Source organism: Anastrepha obliqua, chromosome 4 (assembly GCF_027943255.1).
Source record: "Anastrepha obliqua isolate idAnaObli1 chromosome 4, idAnaObli1_1.0, whole genome shotgun sequence".
Taxonomy (NCBI): domain Eukaryota; kingdom Metazoa; phylum Arthropoda; class Insecta; order Diptera; family Tephritidae; genus Anastrepha; species Anastrepha obliqua.
The window spans coordinates 9,428,988-9,454,046 of NC_072895.1; the positions used below are offsets into that span (position 1 = coordinate 9,428,988).

The 25,059-nt window shown below is 35.4% G+C and overlaps 1 protein-coding gene across 3 annotated transcripts in view; it reads left to right on the forward strand.

The window, feature by feature from the left end:
* The window catches only part of LOC129245518 (TGF-beta receptor type-1), a 56,865-nt gene that overhangs the window by 19,597 nt on the left and 12,209 nt on the right, over positions 1 to 25,059 (forward strand). The window contains exon 4 of one of the 3 annotated variants that reach the window (XM_054883718.1): positions 1,136 to 1,278. The exons of 1 other annotated variant lie outside the window; for it this stretch is intronic. In XM_054883718.1, coding sequence (XP_054739693.1) covers positions 1,136 to 1,278 — 143 coding nt within the window. Of the gene's footprint in view, positions 1 to 1,135; positions 1,279 to 8,585; positions 8,726 to 25,059 lie in introns of all 3 variants that reach the window. One more of the 3 variants, XM_054883719.1, reaches the window with a different exon arrangement.

Genomic DNA, 25,059 nt, shown 5'->3' on the forward strand with positions numbered 1-25,059 from the left:
CTAAAATAGAATAGAACTTTATGCCGTTTTGATACCATTAGGAGACCCCCAACAGGCAGATATCTACAGCCAGCGAGAGCTGTTGATCTAATGTAGAATATTGAAGGGATTTAGGTTGGCGCACGGCCCCTATTGCTTATTTACATATTATTCAGAATAGAAGTTTAACAAGAAGTTACTTCAACGAGACGCGTTTTATTAGAAATATACACGATTTCATGCTACCTTTGAGGTTATGTTGTGTCATAACCTAACATTCTGCCACACTAAATTACTTTCAATGGCAATATAAAGTGTGTTTAGGGCGTATTATTCTAGTAAAATACATTTTATTTTTCATTTGTATGCCATTTCAGTGTACATATGAACTTAGTTTAGAGCGTTGAATTACGAATAAGTCAGGCATAAAGAGATTAACGAAACCAACGCAAGACTGAGTCTTATCGAGTCCCTATGCTCCCGAGAGGAGTGAACAAAGAAAACAAAAACAAAAAAAAAGAGATTGAAGAAAATTGGGGCATTTCCGATAAACCGTGGGAGTTTTTCACGCTGCTGCTCTCTTCACTTATTCCAAGATGATACATCAAATCCGAAATTGAATTTTTACTGGCTGCTGCTTTTAATTACATTCATGCCTGTTTTGTGATGTCCATTTCAATATATCCCACAGAAAATTGTTTATGTCCTCTGTTTTGAACGTTCGCCCGCCCAAGCGCCCACTAAACAAGTAAATTTACTCTGCTGCGTTTCTGCGTTTAGAATCGTTACGTTTTCTCTATAAAACCTGTTTGATTACGTTTTCTGAACTTTATTTTTTGTTTGCATTCGCTGAAATACTAAACCGGAAACTCAGTTAATTGAAACGTTTTTTTTTAATAATATGCGTTTAATTTTTTTTGTTTTTATTTTATTTGTTTGAAATTACCTGACTAACCAAGTTCTCATTGCTCGAAATTTTCTCTACTAAAAACCGAAATTAAATTAAAATTGTATTTGATGAAGTTTATTGTTTACTAGCACTAATTATTTTATTTTCGACATAATTTTTAATCCCCGCTAAAAAAAAAAATACAAAAAAATGCTAAATTTTGTATGACCAAAAATGCGTTTTTGTATTTGTAAAACGCATACGCAGGTGCCTAGAAAAGAAGTATGATCTGCAGCGTGAACCGCTGGAATGCCTGACTAGCCGTGAGAAAGAGAAGGTCTATAAAATTAAGTGTTGTAGTAAAGACTTCTGCAATAAAGACGAGATACTGAGAGTGAGTTTTGGGACAGGTACGGCAAGGCTACATCACTCACTTCTTTCTATTACTTAGTTATTTAGTTAATACTATACTACATTTACTACTATTTAACGTTTTTTTTTAGTATTTGACCTAAAGTATTTTGGTACTCGAAAAGCAAAAAAAAAAGAAAAAACAAAAAAAAAAAAATACACCTCACCACTTTGTTTTCTCAATAAATACTATTTAGTACACTGTCACTACTTACTTTGCCAATTCCAAGCATTTAGTTCTGTAATAATAGCAAGTTTTTCTTAACGCCACATTGATTAAATAATTTTTATTATTTTTTGTTTTTTTACTATTATACGCTAGATATTTTTAGTTGAATATTTTTTTATACTTTTGCAATTTTCTGTTGTATTGCATTTACAAGCCCACATGCAGCCACTATGCACACGCACACGTTTACACACATACACACAAGCACGCACGCAAGCACTTTCTCTAACTTTTTATTAATAAATACTTTTTTAGAATAAATATTGATTTTTCCTTTAACTATTATTTAATATCCAATTGATTGCCAGTAACTACCACGCCGACACTTGGTTTTTGTATTAAGTTGAACTTTTGATTGCTTTCCACTTACAAGCAAGCAAACGTTTATTTTTTTTTAGTTGCACCTACTCCAACACCTACACTACACTGCTGTTATTTTTTTATGCACAGTTGCTGCTGGCAACCTCCTAATTTTGCACTTGCATAGCGTTTTCTGCCACTTGGGTTTGTGCTAACGCCTCTTTTGTATTTTAGTTTATTTTTTTAAGTTGATTTTTAATACAAGTTTTGAGTTATTTATTTAAGTAACTTTATTTTCTACCGTTTTTGCGCACACCAACAAGCACACATACACTTAAATTTTACCCTTAACATTTTTTGGTTTTTTTGAGAACTGCCGTCATTGTCGCACTGTAGTTTCGTAATGGTAATGCAGTTTTTTGCATGCTCCGTTTCTTATCCAAATAATAAACGCAATTGAAAATATATTTATAACCAATACATACATATTCTATATATATACATATGTTATGCAAAAATATACGTATTTACCAAATATTTCACTTATTGCATCCATTTGATTTCCTCTATTTGGTTTGACTTGGCTATAACCGATAACCGATTTTTCAAAACTTATTAGCTGTTGCATTGCTCTGGCATATAACCTCTGTAGTACCTACATATAAGTAGAATGTATCTGATTATATACACATTTAAATATCTGGTTGTGGTCTTAATTTTATAGTACAAAAAACAATAACAAAGTTAAACTAAATAGAAAAAAAATGTCTGCAAGTGAGTTTATAAAAAAAGTACAGATATTACCAGAATTCGCTGGTATTCGATTTAGTTATAAATGCATCTGCATACCTACAAAATGAATTTTTTTTATTTTTGAATTTCGTAGAAAGAAAGCAATTTTTTTTGTACAAAGTACATTTTTTTGTCTTTATAATTGAAATTCGTAGAAAGAAAGCAATTTTTTTTGTACAAGAAAGTACATATTTTTGTCTTTATAATTGAATTGAATTGAATTTATCTTCAAAATGTTTTTCTTTTTTAATTTTTAAATTTCTTAGACAACCAAAACTTCAACACCTGGTGCTTCAAAGCAATTTTTTGTACAAAAAAAGCCAATTTTTTTCTCTTTATAATTGAATTGAATTTATCTTCAAAATAATTTTTTCTTTCGTAGAAAGAAAGCAATTTTTTTCGTACAACGAAAGTAAATTTTTTTCTCTTTAAATTAAATTGAATTTATCTTCAAAATGATTTTTTTTTAATTTTTAAATCTCGTAGACAACCAAAACTTCAACACCTGGTGATTCAAAGCAATTTTTTTTACAAAGCAAGTTTTTTTTCTCTTTATAATTGAATTGAATTTATCTTCAAAATGATTTTTTCTTTCGTAGAAAGCAGGCCTTTTTTTCTATAAAGAAAGTATTTTTTTTTTCTCTTTATAATTAAATTGAATTTATCTTCAAAATTATTTTTTTTTAATTTTTAAATCTCCTAGACAACCAAAAGTTCGACATCTGGCGCTTCCAAGCAATTTATTGTACAAAGAAAGCAAGTTTTCTCCTCTTTATAACTCTCATTATGACTCCAGACGCCTGCAGGACTTTTAGTAACTGATTACTTGTCAGTTTTTCTTTTATACACAAGTTAATGCCAAAACCTACAAATGAAACCAAGTTATTATCGGATTGAGTTTTCTGACGTAAAGAAACCTGATATCTGCCTTTTCCATCTCTAGCAGGTATCAAATTGACCACTTTCCAGGCTGAGGAGCATACCGTGATTTGTATAACTTGACTTAGTCTGCGGAGTCATTAGATTTCTGCGTGCTGAACTATGCCGATTAATGTAAATTCATACACAGGGTCTTTCAAGTTTCAGTTTCTTTTTCAAATTCACGTAGCCCATTAACTTTTAGTACAATGAAGTGCAAATTTGAACTAGTTCAAAATTCTCGTTGATTTTTTTAAATTTATTTCCCTTTTGTATATACTAAATGGTGATCAATTTATAGGTATCGGATTTTTAATTCAAATAAAACAACGAAAATTCAAATTGATTGCGCATTCTTTATTATTTTTGTGTAGAACCATTCATGACATTTATTTTTTAAAGATAATCCCTTTCAAATGTTGGCCGCAACTGCGCCGTAATGCGGCCATCTGTAAACACCAGTTTCGAATGACCCGCTGGAGGACATCGGACGAACGAGATACCGTCTCGTGATGTCTTTTGTAATGTTGACTTCCAATGCCTCAATCGAAGCTAGTTTATCCACAAATCATTTAGACTTTACGTACCCCCACAAATAAAAGTCCCAAGTTATGATATCACACGATCTTGGTGGCCAATCCACTGGTACGAGACGAGATATAAATTGCTCGCTGAAACGACGACGAAGTAAATCCTGTATGGCGGGTAACGCCTTCTTGTTGCAACCAAATATTGTGGAGCTTTAATTGCAGGCCTCCGACTTCAAAAAGTCGTTTATCCATTTATCCCGGCGCGACAGCGTTCGCCATTCACTGTTACATTAGCGCCTGCCTCGTCTTTGAAGAAATATAGATCGATGATTCTTGCAGGCCATAGGCCGAACCAAACGATACGATATTTTCAATGGATGTAATGACTGTTCTTGAATGGCTTCGGGTTGCTCTTCAGCCCAAATTCGGCAATTTTGCTTATTGACGTAGCCATTAAGCCGAAGATGGGCCTCATCGCTTAACGTCTATGTACACCATAAGTTGGCCTGAGCGTGTGATGAAAACTTTTCGATTTTTTCGATTTTCGAACGTTGATTTTCGTAATACAAATTTTAGAATTGTACGATTTGTAAATGTACGATTTACATTTAAATGAAGATTTTCCATTATAAAGCAAGGAAAATGCACTTTCAGAGCCCTGTAGCGGGGAAAGGGAGGGAAAGTTCCTGGCACTTGGAAAAATCTCCTAGATTCGGTTTTACCTGCTATCTAAGTGACCGCATTCAGCATTCGATAACCCGGCAAACTTGGTCTGAAAGCATTTATTTTCCTCTTTTTCTCAGTACCATGATGAATAAGCTGATTTAACTACTCAAGCCATTTAAGTTACCTTCAAGGAATTTTAGGGAGTTTCAGGAAACAAATACGTAAATGAAATTAATGCCAACACAAAACGGCTGATGCAATACCGAGCTGCTTTGAAACTTTAGCAAGCCCGTCCCGACTCAGTAGGTTAGGTATTTGTGGCAGTCGGCTAGAGTAGCGAACTCACTTAGACCTGTAGGTCCGTTGTGGTACCATTGTGGAAAACGGAAACCTTACTGCTTATTTCTCATGGAACCATTTAGACTCTTATGAAGCGAAGTATAGGTTTTATCCCAACTACGGCTAGTTCCGTAAGAGAGTCAAAATGGTATTTCCCTAACAACCTTACTACTCCTAGCTAAGGCTGGACAGTTATAGTGGAAGTGTACTTCTGTTTATTCCTCGTCTCTAGAACTTCTGAAGTATTCATGAGAAACTACTCGTAGCTTAGAAGAGTGCCACTTAACAGCCAATGACCGGTGACACAGGCCACGACATCCGAGATGTTCTCCCTTGAGTGGTTGATCAGTTCTCACCTTTTCTTGGCTGTTTGCGGTCAAATTAGCCTCGTTGCAACACACGTATTTTCTTCTCTCCATGACCTATGCCCCCCTGGAGAATATTATTTTTTATTTTTAATTTGCAAGATGCCATAGAAGTTCCAAAATTGCCTCTGTTTTCAAGCAGTGAAGATTAGTACCCTTTGTGACTAGCTCATCGGCCTTGCAATTTCCGCCAATATCCCATATAAGGCTGACCTTGAAGACGGTGCTAATATCATTTAGAGCTGCCACGCCTTTCTGAGCAACCTTCGAGCTTAGTACAGGGTTGCCAATATTCGACGGACCCATCTGGCAACCCTGTATCTTTTGACAGAGACGTCAGATCGCTTAATGACATACCGCGTTGGAAGCGTGAGTCCTAGCAGATTTTTAACATGGAACAGTACACGCCACGCGAGCGCTCCCAAATTGTTGAAATTTACATTCAACAAAAGAAGTCAATTGTGAAAACTCAACGTGCGTATAAAAAATTAAATAATGTGAAAGGTGCGCCTTCTAAGAACACCATTAAACGTTTGTACGAGAGGTTTGCGACTGGTGATGCTCTTTCTAATCCAAAGAGGCCAAACCAAAACCGACTAAGGCGTCGCCAAGGACATCCCAAAATCGCCGTTCTCAGCAGTTGGGTATTGCTCGGACCACTTTACAACGAATTATCCGCATTGATTTGCATTTATTCCCGTATAAGATTCAATTGACGCAAAGATTGTTGCCTGCGGACAAGCCTCGTCGATTGGAATGGACCCAAAGAGTCATCGAAATCCGTCGGGTCCGTCGAATATGGGCAAGCCTGTATAACTGCCTCCATTGATTTTGGCCGCCTCACGTCGGTAACTAGATATTAGTTTTTTCGGTATTCGGGAAATTTTATAAATGGACAGTATTACCGAACTCGGCCTGAAAATGGCTTAAGTAAATTTGAAGCAATATTCAAAAGTCCCCGTTTCAGTGTGTGCTGATATTATTGTATTTTGCAAAAAAATGGACTTAATATAAATATCAGCTGAGTATGAGTAAACATAGCTAATATATTTTTGGATCTCTACATTCGAGCTCTACATTACCAGTCAGCCCTGCCCATGATCTTATTCTCTGTTGACATGATGGTAACCTGTTGGCCTACAAACAAATCGGCCTATGCGCCTTTTAGTAAAGGTTTGCGGAATCCTGAAACACAAACCAGCGTTGTTAACACCTCGACGCACATACCAATTATTATAACGTAGGAAAAAACCATTAACGCTCCGTTGAGCACCCGGCTCTGGCCAGACCTTTTAAAACTTGGGTGGGAATTTAATGTATTTCTGTTATAGCTAACGCCTTGAGCTTCCAGGTAGCTTCGTTAAATTTAATTTTCTAATGATTTATGGATATAACCTTATAAAAGTTCCCAACCCAAGGTTTTAAAAAGATGTCCAACGGAGGGTAAATTAAATACTGCAGCGATATCTGTATGAATACTTGAATTTCAAAACAAAAAACATTTCGAACCGACATATATGTACAAAAGCCATCCAACTGATAATTTAAATTTTGTTATGTAATTTGTTTTGCAATGAAATTTATTCTAAAAATAGAAATTTTGATTTGAATTGTTATTTATTTAGTATAAATGCGCGCGTGTAAAATTTTATATGTGAATTACTTACCTTTCGCATATAGCGATAAATACAAGTACAATTTTAGAGTAGACATTGGATTAATTTCATTACAAAAAGGAAAAAAACAAAATACATATCAATTCTCAAAAATATGCAATACTCAGACTCGTGCGATCTACTCACGTTGGTATCTCTGAATAAAAGCTACGGTACGAATTGATAAGTCGACATTACGAAGCACCGTCGACCACTTCAGACTATCTAAACGCTGCGAGTGCTTGAATTGCTGCTAGCAAGAGTGCACTAACTCGCCACCACCACCACTAAAGCTACGCTGGACACCACCAACGGCTTCATCCGCATTACCAACATTGCCGTTTTGCTTGCATCCCCACTGCCTTTGTCGCCGTCGTCGTCAGCTTAGTGCTGCATACATATGTACACATACATATATATGTTAGCTGTTGCGGTCAAACAACCCTCGTTTAGAACGAGTTAGTTACTCAGTCAGTTATTCAGTCACTCAGACAATCAGTCAGTCAGTCAGTTAGTCAGTCGTGGTCTTGGCACTGTGCGTTGTTGCCTCCAAGGCTGCTTCATCTATGTATGTTGCTGTCTGGGTCTATGTTACCTGTGTGTGTTTGTGCAATTGTGGCTGCAAGCGTCGTTGTAGTCGTTAGTCGTTTTCGTTTGCCGGCCTGCCATGGCATCGTACGACCTGGCATACGTCGCGTATGCGTAACATTTTTAGCATTGGGGTAGGCTCGCTGCGGCCGGCCTTATATATGTAAATGAAGTATGATGTATATCGATTTTCTTGCCTTGCGCTGTAATTGAAATCTTGCATAACGGGTTTTTTGCTCTAAACATATACATACACACGCATGCCTACAAGCTACGTCTTCGTCGGGTATTCATATATTTACTTACGTATGGCATTTTATTTACCTGCTTTGTTGTGTTGTGCAAATTGAAATCGAAGTTGACGCCAAAGTAGATATGGCGCACCGTAGGTTGTGAAAGGGCGAAAGTGAAATGTACAGCGAAGAAGTGCTTGCTGCGTTTATAATGCGAGTATGCGATTGAATATGTAATGCATTTTGTATTTGGTGTAGACTACAGCAATAGTTACCGCTTTGATTTGCCTTCCCTACTTTAGGTCTTGCGCGCTTCTGCTGTTGCCGTTGTAGTTGCTGAATTTTTAGACTTAATATTTTAGTAATTTTTTCTTATTGCTGCCATCCCCTTTTGTTACCAATTCGCAATTACGCTGTATTAACTAACTAAAAATAAACTAAAAATTGTTTTTTTTTTTAATTTTAAACAAAAATTTGCACGTTTGTATTAATTAAAACTGCCACCTTTGCACGTATGTACACGCTCCACGCCCACTTTAACAACGTTTAACAACGCTAATGCCATCGCCCGCCACCGCAACACCACTACCACCTCCACCACCACCACCACTGCTATTATCAACCACCTCCTGGCATAAATGGCACAATTTTTTTTGGCCATACTGCATCTGCTGCACCTCCACCACTATAGATGTATTGGTTTAGAGAATCACATACCGCCCGATTATCCGGCTTGGTGTCATGAGATTACCTCAACCTATTCGATGCAGTGTTGCCATGAGGACCTTTGCAATACGAGAGCAAATTTTAGCGCAATCATGCCAAGTGCAGGTGAGAGGACTTAAAAATAAAGTGTAAATGCAAAAAAAAAAAAAAAATAAAAAAAATTTGTAAAAAAATAAAAAATAAAGATAAAAAATAAATAAAAAAAAATTAATAAAAAACAAATTAAAAAAAATTAAAAAAAAAACCAAATTTATATGCAAAATATCAACGTTCAAAAATGTCTAACTTCAGCATAAAAGAAAAACTCGTGACGCAAAACCATGTTCATTCCACGCAATTATTACATTAGCTACATACATACAAATACTGACACATTCATACAAACAAACGAAACCCAATTTACCATGTATGTCTCTGCGTATTGAGTAAAATGTTGATGTCACAATAAATCATCACATTCACGAAAACTTAACCAAAATGAATTATTTCGTACTTGCATACATATTTATGTAGTTACACACATACATTCGATACATACACACCAAAAGCTACTCGCTAATTTGTCCGTCCTCCACATGTCTGTCCTCCTCTACATAAGTCCCACCTCAAGATTTAACTGTTGTATGCCCCAGTGCCTTTCCTGTGAATCCTTTGTTTATCCGCATACACCAACACGCATTTACATACATAACCAAAAATTCTGTTGAATTTGAAAGCGTTGAAATTTCTTGTCATGTCACTGCTTTACACACCGCCAACAGGTGTAAAGCAAATAGTAGGAAAGTCGATTTTACCAACTTTTGCTTTTCATGCGCGCACCGTCATTGTGGTCGTCGTCGTCGTCAGCCGTTTGTTTTGTTGTTCGCGGCTTAATATGTATTTTGTACCATATCTGGATTCCGCTTCTGCGTTTATAAAATTCTCATTTTGCTTATTATCATCTATATACATGCATATATACATACATGTATTTCACACAAACACGTTTGTAAGACGCGTTGCTGGTGCTTGCAACTTAGTCACTCAAAAACTATGTTGTTCGCGAATTGTGATGAAATGCGCATTATCAGTCGTTTTCATTTAATCAATGCGGATATTTTTTAGTTCATAACCGCAAATTAGCTAATTTCTTATTTTCTATATTTTTCAAACACTTGTTCACTGCCTATCAGCGACTTTAAGGCTTCTGTTTTCTTCTGTTTGGTATTGAAGAATTTTTCCTTTTGCATTTTAAGAGAGTTAGTGCAATGTTCCTTCACTAGTTTTCTAGTGTACGCAAAACAAAAACCTCAGTTGTTTGTTCAGATTTGCCACCATATTTGTTTTTATCAACAACAGTTAAACGAATTGAACTTTGATTTGCTCCAAAAAAGTGCCCATAATTAAAAGAAGCAACACAAAATGTTGTTCCTAGGCGAAAATACACTTTCACGCCAGCTTAAGGGGACAGATACCTGTCATTAAAATTACTTAAAATAAAGAAGTCAATATATTTTTTTCCAAAATTGGCATACAGTTTATTTATACATTAAAATAATATTATATAATAATGTTTTTTTTTTATTTTAATCATTTAAAATGGCGGATGTACACTCAATTCTTCCAGGAAGGTCGCAGCAAGGCTTCTCAATCGGCGGGCATTGTAGCATCGGCGTCAGGGATCTGAATACAAAAAACCCAAATTTTTTTTTTATTTATTAATGTCATAATTTGTATATGAATTAAACAAAATTCGCGAAATAAAATGCTTAAAAAATAAAATAATTTTGGGTTAAATTTTCCTACTATTTTTGCTTCAAAAGAATTATTTTTTCGAAAAATTTTCGAAAACTTTAAATTCACATAGAAAGTGATGTCATAAAAAAGATGTGTGCAAAATTTCAGCGAGATCGGTCAATAACTTTTCGAGTTATCGTGTACGCCAATTCGAAAAGTATAGTTTTGAGAAAAACGCGTCTAAAATTTGAATACATGAAAATTCAACCTCTCCCAGCGCTCAAACGCAAAGAATAGAGTCGTCACGGTTGACGATCTATAATATAAGAAATACTTAAATTTATGTTCTAAAATTTTTTTGAAATATTCTTAAAGAATCCTTTATATTAACATTTTATGAAAAAAAAGAATTTTTCGAAATTTTACAGGTATCTGTCCCCTAAGCGTACACATGAGATGCAGCTGATTCACCATACTTTGCTGCATTCGTTGCGCGCCCATTTTCATTCATGGGCAGCACTTCGTTACTTATGAAAATGTGAAAAACTTTTCTATCAGACTGGTTTTTCGTTCAGAAAACGGAAAATTGTTCCGGCGAGGTCTTCGAAAATTGCCTAAAAAATTTGTAAAAATATGTATCCACGCTTGTCAGCGCTTTGAATAAAATTTTTGTATTTTTTTATTAAATAGTTCTTATTCAAAGGTACACATTTGGGTGAAAAATTGCCTCAGTGTTATAACAATAGCTGAATTTGCACTGAAAGCTTTGGTATACATAAACTCTATATTTCTCTCGCATTCACTCACTCTCTGTCAAAAACTCTCACAAGTTGGCACCAAACTTGGTAATCAGCAAATTTTAATTTTCTAGTGTCACTCATAGGTATGTTTGTTTTTTTATTGCATAAACTCCATTCCATAATATATTTTTTGTATATACTACTCCATCATTTGTTTGTTTGTGTACTTTTTTTTAATCCATCATCAACTTATTCAGCTTGAAATTCTATGTTGACCAATTTTGTTTCGCTGAACTTTCACCTAAAACTAAATGTATTATGAAAGCTTTGCTGAAAGCCTTCAATAAATCTGGTTTCATTGACATTATATTTTCACTGAATCATGCGTGGATTTTATACACCAATTTTGTTTCGCGCTGAACTTTCACCTAAAGCTAAGTGTATTATGAAAGCTTTGCTGAAAGCTTTCAATAAATCTGGTTTCATTGACATTCTATGTCCACTAAATCATACGTGGATTTTATATACCAATTTTGTTTCGTTGAGCTTTCACCTAAAGCTTAGTGTATTATGAAAGCTTTGCTGAAAGCTTTCAATAAATCCGGTTTCATTGACATTCTGGGTTCACTAAATCATTTGTTTCGTGAATTTGTTCCATTGAGCTTTCACCTAAAACGCTCAGTATGTCGTGAAAGTTTGGTGATTTCATGGAGATTGGCTCATTTTCAAGTAACGCGTGCGACTCTAACAATCATTTGCATACCAAATTGTTCCTTCATAGCGTTACTTACTTCCTTTAGGATTTAATTATATGTAGTATTTTGTGTACTTTCATCAAGAACTCACCATTTGCTTGTTTCTTTTACTACATCTTTTTTATTTCCATAGTTATTTCCAAAGCAAGTCATGAAAATGTGTCATCAGTCAAGCAGCAACTGATTATATTATTTTTTGCCACGTAATGTTGTTGCTCCCGCGCTCATTTTCTCTAATTTTTGTGTTAACTTTAGTCCAATTTGTCTTTGACACTGAACCCCATATTCCATATCGCACCTCTCCACTATTCGGCGCACATTATAAACTGACTCATAACATTACTATCTCCCCATTTAGTTCTCCGCACAAATTCAGCTAAGTTCATTTCATTACATTTTATTGTGTTTTCGTAATAGCGCATTTTTTGTTGTAGTAGTCCTAGTTATAATTTTTGTATGTATTATTTGTTGTCACGCGGTCTCATGTCCTTTGTGTTTCGTTTACATATCTTTGGTTTGGTGAGTGTTTTTTTTATGTTGTTGTTACTGTTTCCACGCCGAATTCGTTATATTGTGTTCTAATTTATACAAAATGAAAAAGGGAAAACAGAGGAATAAAGAAAAGTCAAAAATACACGCAAAGAAAGAGCAACAACATACCATCGTACAGAGGGTGAAAAAAGTATGCTTACAAAAATAGCTCTTCTACTGTGCGTTCCCATATATTCACGAAACATATGCTCAGCTCCTCACTGACTGTGTTTATGAGCTTATCATTTTTGCATTATTTTTACACCACTTGAATTTCTTCAGAAGCGACCACTACATACGTTTTTACTATTTATTCTCTTGCAGTGGTATACAATTACTTGTATTTTATTTTGAAAATAAAATTTCAATACCTCACGTCTTGTCTGTCACACACATTTGTCGTACTTTTTGGTTTCTCGCATTCTTTTTTCGTGTGTAGTCCTGATTTCCTTGTAATTTGTGTTATTTATAGATCATTTGAGGGCTGCTATTATTCAGTTTACCCTTCTGCCTTTTTTATATGTACTTTGTAGTGGTCGTATTTTGTCTTTTTTTTATTTTTAACTTACAACTCGCGACAAATGATAGCACATTTTTAGCATTTTGTGCGTTCCCACGACAGTCGGTTCTATGTAACCGGAACGAGCCGGATTTATATCCGGCCAAGGACTGTCACTTCAGCAGCATTCCCCGTATATGTGTAACAACAACAATATTTTGTCCAACTTTGACTATTTCATCTGTTTTTTTAATGTACATCCAAGTTTTAAATATTATACAAAACATACATTTTGAAAAGTTTATATAAAAAAAAATTCGCTTCCTTACACGAAGAAAATGCGCAACATCTTCAAGAAAAAAAATTGTTCAAGTTCGACGGCGTTTTTGCCCTTTATTATAGCGAAAAATTTAACAACCGATAAACTGCGTACTAAAATTCTAATTAAAACCGTGGAATTGGGATGAAAAGTTTGTGGAATTTTTCTAATTTTTTTTTTATAAAGTTGTGTATACTGTAAAACTAAATGATTTCTAGAAAAACTATAGTATGAAAAATATGCCTATATAAATATTTTTTTAATGTTCCACAGCAAAAAATTGCAATCACATCGATTATACAAGGTTTTCCAATAAGAGGTGTTATTCCCGTAAAATATCAATGGTTTCATTGCTTGTGAAGGCACGTAGCGCCGTATTGGTGAAAATAAACATTGTCCAGATCAATACCCTTCCATTCCGGCCATAAAAAATCGTTAATCATCTCTCGATAGCGCAATTCATTCACCGTAACTGTTGCTCCAGCTTCATTTTCGAAAAAGTATGGTCCAATGACTCCGTCGAACCATAAACTGCACAAAAAAGTCACACGCTGAGGATAGAGAGACTTTTCAACAATAACTCTTGGATTTTTTGAGGCCCAGATCCGACAATTTTGCTTGTTGACGAAGCCACCGAGTTGGAATGGGCCTCATCACTCAAGTTGATTCTTCGATGGAATTCCGGATCATTTTCATGCATTTCAATGATCGGCTGGCTTGAGTTCTTGTGTTAACTGGACTTTATAAGGTTTAAGACCCAATAGTTTCGATTTTCGGCTGTTCTTGAGCGACGTGCACGGGTTTTATTCTTCACCAATTTCTACATTACGGCCCGACAAGGTGACCCAAAAATGCTCGAGTTTTACGAACTGTCTCTGCCAAATTTTCATCATTTTTATAGTGAATCTTATTAATTCTAATGCGTTGTTTAAGAGTGTATTGCTCCATTTTTCTTAATGACGTAGTTTCTACTTGTGGAATACCAAAAAATGACAGCTTCAAAAGTGACATCTACCGAAATAGCGGGCTATTCAAAATAACACCTGCTTTTGCGGTTCATTAATTTTGTATTTAAAGCTTAGGGTTCAGGCGCACTCGCTACCCTTAGAGCGGGAATTGTAAGAAAAAAACTTTAAACACCCTATCGCTGAACTCGAAAACCTAAAAATGTTTCACGCGAAAACTCGATGTTAGAAAATTCAGTAAAAATACTCTGTAAAAAAAAAAAAACGCATGTGAGAATGCTGTTATTCTAAATTTTTACATTGTGACTTATTGAAGCCATAGCAGCAACATAAGTGCATACTTTACCAAGCCCACATTGAACAGGTGGTAGCTGTTTTGCTTGTTTCCTATTTATTTGGTCTCTAAATTGTCGCAGTCAATCTTTGGTTATAAATTCTAACCTTCTATAGATTAAAAGCAAAAACAAAATACATTGATTTTGTTGTTTTTACTCTACTCAGTGTGCCTTGGTACTCACGTACTTGCACAACAATTAGTGTTTTCTTTTCTCGAAAAAATTGTCATCTCATTATAAGGAAAAATTTCATATTGCCGTACACCCTGCGAAAATGTTGTATATCAATTTGATACGAGAAAAGAACAAGAAAAGCTCAATTCTACTCAGCTGTTTGACTTTTTGTTTTGCTATTACGGAGAAATTTTTGGGCGCACATGCGTTTTGTCAATTCTTTTCAATGAAGGATGATAGTCTTAGTAATCTTGAGCCAAGTGTTTTGCTGGGCACTCCAGTAAAAATATCAAAAAAACGTAGTTTCGCTTTGGAAATGCCTTGTAAAGTGATAGATAGGCAATCGTGTCTGTGGGCATAACTTTGGTTTTCTACTTGAGTTGAAACTGTCACTTATGCAGCCCAAAACATTCGGAAAACCAGCTGCATATTATACCAACTTTATATTTTGGGAATAACTGGAATAAGCTCACGTGATATTTTCAATTTACAATGAACGAAACAAACGTTTCTTTCGATTATAAAGTACGTGTGAATAGCTATAGAGGTAAACATACTATATACATGGGAATTTATTAATGTCTCGGTTTTTTTTAAAGATCATAATTTTCTAAAAAAAAAACTCGTATGAAAGTTTTTTTTATAAAAAAGCAATTTAATATACTGAACAATCCGTCTCAAGCAGAATATAATTGTGAATATATAATTAAAATTTCACGTCAATGTGTCAAGAAGTTAAGAGTACGGCCGACTTGAAAATGTAGTTTCGGGGAAAACGCGTTTAAAATTACCGCACAAATCGGATTGAGAGGGGACTGCACTAACTTTTAAAATAGAAGTACATATTTAGATGATTTTCACAGTTTAATCCTACGAGGTGTGTTAAAGATTTTTTTAAGAAAACCAAAAGAAAAAAAAAAACAATCGAATCTTTCGAAATTTCTACAGTGGCCCAAGGGAAATATAAACTTAGGAATATATTTGTTTATAAATGTTTAATATTTATACCATCACTGCCTTATCGACAAGAGATGCTTATCGACAAGAGGTGGTTTTGTGTCACTGAACTCGGAAATCAGATATTTTTATTTCACGATTAAAATTTTGTAAAAAATTGGCACGAAAAAAAGAATTTGTTTTGGACCTGTTTCCTGCAAATTAGCATATTTTTATCGCAAAAACCGACAGCGAAATGCTGTGTGTAAAGCTAAAATATTCAATTAATGACATACGAGCGTTTTCTTGCTTTCACTGCAATATAATCGTCAAAGTAATTTTTTTTTTGTTTTACAAAATATTTGTTTTTGCAAAAAATGTCGTTTTACAAAATACGTTTTTTATAAAAATCTCTTATAAAATGTTTTTGTAAAATATTATTTTTACAAAACCGGTTTCTTTTTAAATAGCTAACACAATATATTGTTTTTACAAAATATTTTTTTTTTAGAAAATATATGGTTTTTACAAAATATTTTTTTTCTTAGAAAATATTTTTTTACAAAATAATGTTTTTTAACAAAATTTTCTTTTACAAAATAATTTTTTTTTTACAGAATATTTTTTTACAAAATACATAATTAATTTAAAAAAACAAAATTGAATCAAAATTATATTTTTTAACCAAATAACCCTTGCTATTCTCCTGTTCACTCCCAACTAGGGAAGAATGGAAGACAAATCTTACCGAAATCGATGGCCCTCTGATTATATATACAGATGGTTCAAAAAAAGACGGTAAAGTGGGATTTGGAATCTTTTCCAATTCCCCTCACATCAATCTATTATTTAGATTACCCGACTACTGTAGTGTATTCCAAGCGGAAGTATGCGCTATCTGGTATGCTGCGAAAACTCTCTTAGAAAATAGAATATCACTAGAGGATATCCGCTTTTTCACCGACAGTCAAGCGGCCGTTCGAGCACTCACCTCCTCTTATACCCACTCAGATGTGGTTCGATTCTGTCTCTTAACGAGATAAGTGTTCAGAATTCTGTCCAAGTTATCTGGATACCGGGTAACAGTGGATTCGAAGGTAACTGCAAAGCTGATGAGCTCGCAAGAGCTGGAGCTGCGCAATCAAATGTTGGTAGCTTACCCACAATCCACTTTCCGCTCTCAACATGTGAAATGATTATTGATCGAGAATTGCTGATCGGAGGTGGCGAGTGGGAACTACTTGCATTACGACCAGACAAATCTGGCCACCCTACCATCGGAAACAGACAAAAACCCTTATGAGTTTTTCGAAACATGAACTAAGGCATATAATATCTCTTATCACCGGCCACTGCCTTTTGGGCGCACACGCACGTCGGCTTGGGGTTCCTCAAAACGACCTGTGCAGATACTGCGAGGACGAAGATGAGGAAGTATCGAGCAGGCATTTGATGTGCAGTTGTCCCGGTCTAGCCAGAAGTCGCTCTTCTAGACTCTCCAACAATTGACAATCTTTCAGTACTCTCGGACCTGAAAATCGAATCTCTCATCAAATTCTCGAAACGAATTAATATTTTGGACCAAAATCTATAATAAAAATCTCGGTTAGGTGGGGAAATCATATAAAATAATGAGCTCTATGACAACACAACGGACCCAATTTGCGGTCTATGTGGCACTCCGACGCGGGGTCACCCTTAAACCAACCAACCAACCAAAGGTATTATTTTTTATACATTTTTTTTATGAAAAGTTTTTTATAAACATTTTGTTTTATGAATAAGTTTGTGTAAAATGTTTTTATAAAATATATGGATTTATATTATAAAATGATTTTTTTTTAATTGGGGGTTTTTACAAAATAATTTGAAATTTTTTTATGAAAAGTGTTTTATAAAAATTTTTTTTATGAATTATTTTGTAAAAAATATTTTTATAAAATGATTTTTTTTACAAAATGAGGGGTTTACAAAATAATTTGAAATTTTTTTATGAAATTTTTTATAAAATTTTTTTTTATGAAGTATTTTGTACAAAATATTTTTATAAAATTTTTGGTTTTATAAAATGTTTTTGTTTTTTACAAAATGGGAGTTTTTACAAAATAATTTGAAATGTTTTTATGAAGTTTTTTATAAAAATTTTTTTTGTGAATTATTTTGTGTAAAATATTTTTATAAAATGTTTGTTTGTATATAATGTTTTTTTTTACAGAATGGGGTGTTTGCAAAATATTTTTTTATTTTAGAAATATTTTTTGTGAAATGTTTTTATAAGATATTTCGTTTTACAAAAGTTTTTTTACAAGATAAAATTGTTTCATAAAATATTTATAATTTAATATAATTCGTTTTATAAAATATAATTTGTAAAATAATTTTTGTTGTTGTAAAAAATCGTGAAAATCTAGTTTTTTTATTAAAAAATTTGCTTACGTTTTTAAATTTTAAAAGCTCTATAGCTCCAAAGCCTTGTTTTGTTGCAAATCATATTTTTCTCATTTATAAATTGTATGTGTGTATGTGGGGCAGACAGTATGATTGCTGCAGACCGAAACTTTATCTCCAAGAACAACAACCAAAAATATGTATTTTTTTATTAAAATATCCACTAAACTGAATAATTGCTGTATGCCAGCAACTGTTCTTTAGGTTGTGATAAAAAAAGTATGAATATAAAAATACTGATTTCGTAGACCAAACAGTTTTTATGAACATTTCGAGAAACTTGGAGTATGCACTCCAATTAAAAAGCTCGCAGCTGTATATGGTTTTTGTAGGAGAATGAACTATAACATATTTGCATAAAAAGATTAATAAAATTAACTGAGAAACAAATAAAATGACACAGCTTGTAAATAAGTCCCTGAGCTATAGTTTTCGACGTAGTGTTTATTATTTTTACTATTTGCAAAAATATGTGCATATTTTTCATTGTATTGCTGCCTCTTCTATTTGCAGTATTCAGTTATTTGTTTTTTTTTTTTTAATTAATATGCACATGTTTTTAAAGTTAGTTATTATATTAAAATTTGTCAGTCATTATATTGAAATTTGTAGTGCATATGGACATATTTCATGTTGTTTATTTTTTGCTTTTGTTCTATGAGAAGTCTAAGCTCCTTCGTCTAGTGATTAACCTCACTAAAGTGTCACTTGTCTCGTTCACAAATCTAAATCAATATCAAATAAATTATTTATAAATAAATATTCCACACGTATGGTCATCGACGACTACTACTACGGTATGTACATATGTATGTACAGACATGCGAACGCACACTCTTACTCATACATCTTCTAGAATATCTTTTGTGCTAACTCTTCGTAAAACTTTCAGTTGCTTAATCTGTCTAGTTGAGACTGTACTACTACTACCTCTACTACTACTGCTACTACTACCACCACCTTTTCTACTCCAATAATATTTAATGGTTCACTTATCATTGCATTGGATTTTGCTGTGACGTTCAAGCGGGCGATAACAAAGAAAGTCCCCCTAGCCTGATCGCGCTTATCAGACCGATTGTTGGGCGTGTAGTGAATTCATCAGCAAAGCAATAAAGTTGACTATTTACTATATAAATGTATTTTTTTAACTAAAAGTGCCTATTATTAAATAGTTGTATATTTTACTTCTGATTAAATGTGGAAGTGTAAAGGGAAAACAAATATTTCTTTGTTCAAATGTAATGATGTTTTCTAAATTTTTGCAATGCTTACTCTGTAATATTGTTGCTAAGGAAAGCACTACAATACCGAAATATGATGACTAAGTGTTTTTGATAAGAACCATTTTTTTTTGCTATGTATGTTCAAAGTTCCATGAGTATACAGGCTCTGCAATAGCATTTTTAGTTACACCAATAATGCCGTTAAGCTTGCGATACGAGAAGATCGAAGGATGCTGGATTATGCCATTTTGGTGATCAATTTAAAGGTGTCGAATACAATAACGAAAATTCAAATTAATAGGAAATCTTTATGAATTGTTTTTTAAAGGCATGCCATTTATTTTTTAAAGACATGACATTTATTTTTCAAAGATAATCCCTTTCAAATGTTGACCGCAACTGCGCCACAACTCGGCCATCCGTAAACACCAATTTTGGTATCTCGTGAATAACTTTAGTAATGTTGACATCCAATGCCTCAATCGAAGCTGGTTTATCCACATATCATTAAGACTTTACGTACCCCCACAAATAAACGTCTAAAGGTGTGATATCATACGATCTTGGTGGTCAATCCACTGGTCCGAGACGAGAGATAAATTGCTCACCGAAACGACTACACAATAAATCTATTGTCTCACGGGCTGTATGGCGAATAGCGCCGTCTTTTTGGAACCGTGTTGGCAGATGCTATGGAGATAACGGGATAACGTTCGCCATTCACTGTTACATTGAAACCAGCCTCGTCTTTGAAGAGATATGGACCGATGATTCCTGCAGCCCATAGGCCGCACCAAACGTTTTGTTGTCAACGGATGTAATGACTGTTCTTGAATGGCTTCGGGGGCTCTTCAACCCAAATACGGCAACTTTGCTTCTTGACATAGCCATTAAGCCGAAAATGGGTCTCATCGCTGAACGTCTATGTATACCATAAGTAGGCCTCAGCGCGCGATGAACACTTTTCACAGAGCGTCGATCTTCGTAACGATGAAATGTCAATGAATACTGAAAAAATATGGTGTTTAGTTTGACAGTAGTCACGCGTGATCTGTCAAAGAACCTTATTGAAATAAGCATATTCAATCTGATTATCTTTTGTATGGAATATTCCTAAAAAAATATATGGAAAAACAGGTGTTATGAATTACAGCTGATAGCTGTCAGGTGGTAGGTGACAGCTAACAGTTGACAGTCGACTGCTGACCTTTTCATCCACAAATATTTTCCTTTCTATCAGTCATCATTTCTGTCTGCTGTGCACGTCATTCCTCAAAAGAGCTCAACAAACAGCAAATTATATAAAAGCCCTCAAAGGCAGTCAACACACATATGCACGCACACAACTTGATGCCACCTGGATTTTTGTAAGGCTTCCTTCGTGTTGCACTTCATTCCAATTCCAGTGCGTTTTCCTCTTCCATCAATTCCTCTAGTATATTTGCGGACGTTTTTCATGACGCGCCGCTTCATTTCTTCATTCATCAGCTGTGCTTTCTCCTAACCCCAACTCTTCCTACCCATGTATGCGCGTTGGTGGATGGCGCTCAGCTGCTTCTTCAAATAGTGCTCTGGCGCCTTTTCAATTCACTTCATAGACTTGTTTGTAATGTTGTTTGTTGCTTATTTCTCGCCTTTTTAAAATTCTAATGAACTTTGCTGTGCTTGTGAGTGTTTGCGCTTTCCTTTCACACTGCACTCGCTCGCTTCTTTCCCTCTTTTCTACTTTCAGCAGACAGTTCGTCAGCAATTTTTTCCGCTTACCAACCGGCTATTTGGCTTGACGGATAAAGAAGTCAGACACTGTTTTATTTAAAAAGGAGTGCTGTCGTTGTACTAAGTATGTGCCGGCTGTTGTTGTTGCCGCTGTTGTGGTGTGTTTAAAACCATCAATGGTGTGTCGCCGCCATCGCATTTGTCGCTTTTGTTGTTGCTCAACAACTTCAGCAAGTGGAGCAGACATCTTTTGCTGTGCCTTAAGTGCGCCTCAATGGCGAATGCGTTGGCCGCGGCGACTGCGACGGCACCCCTTTCTAAAACTGTCTACAAGGCTGTCTGGGCGAAAGCGTCACGTGAAACAGCCGGTGGTAAGTAAGTCGGTTTGTGCCTATGACGAGGAGCAGTCTGGCTGTTTGGAAACAATAAAAGTGTCAACCACCATGCGTTCCACACTATCGGCCTACATACATTAGTGGATGGGGACGTCTTAATTATTCCTTCTAAATCGCTCATTCTCCTCGGTAAATCTTTCATATAGACACATGCATACAGCGCATATTATATTTCTTTGCCTACGTAGGTATTTTATATTTACAATATGTTTTCAATTTTCAATTTTCAACTTCTACATTCACATACCAGAGCGTAGGAATTCAGATATACTGGCCAAGTTCAAAGCATTTGCATGCACTCAATCAAAATGTCAGCCTATTCAGCTTCTCATGTTTTGATATGCGCATACCTTGGTGAATCATTGCCTCAGGTGACTGAAATACCGTGCACCGGAATCTGGTGTTTTCACCTTTTGCCATTTTGTTTACTATTTATCTAGCATCATGCGAACTTATGACAGATGACACTTAAGCTACGTGATTCACTCGTCATATTTAAACTTATTTTAGGCGCAATGAAGGGTAACCAAATTCCAGGATGACAGTTCAGACAAATTGGTACGCCAATGGAGGGTTCAATGAATGATAACCAAACTTCAGGATGACTGTGCAGACAATCTAGTACGTCATTCAGGAGTGCAACGTATGACAAAAAGATTCCGGGATGACAGTTCAGACAATCTAGTGCGTCATTAGGGAGAACAATAAATGATAACCAAATTCCAGGATGACAGTTCAGACAGCCTAGTGCGTCATTGGGAAGAACAATAAATGATAATCAATTTCCAGGATGACAGTTCAGACAGCCTAGTGTGTCATTTTGGGAGAGGAATAACTGATAACCAAATTCCAGGATGACAGTTCAGCCAAATTGGTACGTCACTGGAGGGTGCAATGAATGATAACAAGGCAAGGCAATCTGATATAAAATTGGTAAATGTAACGAATAATAACAAGATACCAAGATGACAATTCAGACAGTTTAATACGTCATTGAAGAGTGCAACGAATAATAGCCAAATTCCGGGATGACAGTTCAGACAATCCAGTGCGTCATTTGGATGAACAATAAATGATAGCCAAATTCCGTTCGTTGGAAGTCATGATTCCTGAATAGTGATAGTGACTCTTTCAGGATCTCAGATGACATCTCCTTTCGTTCGATTATTAAAATGCGGATAGTTGAAAAATACTGTTCTATTCAAACAAAAAGTGCCGCATTCTTTAGTTTAATAGCTTATGCTGAAATATATTTTTGCCAAAATCGGTAAAGTCTACATTCTGACTTAATCGAAAGGTGTTGTTTAGCATTTTTTGACTGTGCTGCAAGAAATCCAGCTAGGTCGTCGTGGGCTCCTAAAGGGTGATGTTTAAGGTGTTGTACAAATTTGACTGATGGGTCCAAGAAACAAATTTATGAAATAAATATAAGAAAATAAAACAAATTTCATGGTGAACTGAATTTCAGAAAATTAGCCTGGCAAACACTGTTCTCGCACTTTCACTACGTGGAATCAAGCGGGACTAAACTACACTTCGCCCTTGGAATGCATGCATCTGCGTTTCAGGCGGAGATGTGGGTATCGCGGGTAATCAGATCTCTGACTCTTTAGCCAGAATTATGCCATTCCCTTCTGCAATTATCAAAGCCACAGTTAGCAAACGGATTACTCCAACCCACAAGCGAGCTTGGCAGGCTGAGAGAGTCTGCAGATGGACAAAACTGATGTTCCTCCTGTCACTAAGCAGAAGACAGTATAGACAGCTGATTGGACTGATGACGGGGCACTTTCTATGGGCAAAGTACATGGAAAACGTGAGCATCTTAGACAGTGGACTCTGCCCAGCATGTGGGTGGAGGAGGATAAGACTGCGGACCACATTCTGTGCGTCTGCTCGGCCTTCGCTCGAATCAGGCTTGAGGTCTTTGGCACTGATATGTTAAGTAGCGACCACCTTGGCTCCTTGGCACCACAAGATCTACTCAGATTTCTTCGGAAGTCGGGTAGGTTTAAAGAAAATTAAAAGGGAATCCGAAAAAAGAAAAAAAGGGCCATGTAATAATGACGTCCATGCTATTTTTTCTTAGGTTCTCTGAAAAATCAAAACGAGGTGTACGGCCTGAATCAATCGTAGCACGATTTTTCTGGATTCTGTGGAAAAGGCAACACATCTCTACGATGCAAATTCGTAACTCGTAAAATGGCATCACTGAGTTCTTTTTAGATTTTTCAAATATTTTTTTTTTAATTTATTTGTATGTGATTTCTAATTTGAGTTAAAAAAGTCTGAAACGATTTTATTAACGTCATATTTTTCTTGGTAACTAAAAATTAGCAGGCTTTCGCGAAAAATCAATATTGTTGTTGGGCTGCTATTATGAAATGTGATGCCATATGTCTTTCAAACACAATGTTTTTTTCACTTACATTTGAGCTTTTTCCTCGAAAATATGGATTGAATTAATGACGAACACGAAGAATCCATTCATAAAGATGTCGCTGCAAACGAAATGCGTTAGCGAAGAAAAGGGAAGGCCACTATGCTGGCAGATCTCTATTACGTGATCTCTATCTCACGAGAGATGCTTTTGAATTTCGATTCATGAGGAAAGCCAGTTGTACCAAAGATAACATTGCCGTCTCAATAAAAACATTAATGCAAGTCAGAGTTAGTAAGAAAATCGTAGTTTGTAAGAAAATCGCGATTTTAGACTTGGCTTTTTATCTGGGAACTGAGTTGTGAGAAAATCAAGTGCAATGAAAAATGGAGAGGTTTTTATTTTGAATTTAAGGTCTACTCATCACAGTACCTCATCCAAACCAGTTGCCTCAGTGAATTTAGGATTGGGCTGGGCATATGTGTCGTGATGTCTACTCTCTTTTCTAGCTATGGCATCGCATTCGAGAAGAAGATGTGTTGGAGTGTCCGGGGATTGGTCGCTGAAACGAAAGGAGCCTGCGTAGATCGCTGCTTGGCCTGCAAGAATGCCAGTGAACATTCTCACTTTATCTTAAGGGAGTCTTATGAGATGCTTAAATCTCTTTTGATTATGCCCTCCTAATAAGGACTTACACACCTTTACCATGGAATAACTATCACAAAGTACGACCCCAGGTGAACTCAAAAGTTGAAAATTTTTTGAGTAGTGTGTCAAGTTTCTGTTCCCATTACAAACACCACAAGACAAAAAATATCCCCAAACCCATATTAGGGGTTGGATTTGAGCTCCAACACTTAAAGCATTAAGTAATATTCAAACCGCAACGAACCAGATGTAGCATGGCTTATTGACACGATGACTTTTCATCCTGCGTTTTTTTTACATTCTCTTTTAAATAAGTCTTCAAAAATCTTCGTGCATTTACACGATGTCTTTGCTTGCGACTTTCCTTTCGTATTTCTGACATTTAAGCGAATAATTTTCTTTGGCCATTCGTTCGTTCGAATGCGAGCTCAAAGTGCATTTGAATAAAAATACGGAAATTTAAATACGATGAACGCAAAATGTCAAAAAAAGCCTTCGATATCGCTGACCGTGCGTGCCTCTCCCATTGACTTCTCTAAATTTTTTGCCACCAAGCTCGACACGCATGACTTTTCACCCAGTGTGAAAAGTTATCTTGTAAATTGGTCCTAAGTTGACTTTTTTTTTGGAGAGAGCATGCTTCGCGCCTTAAAAAA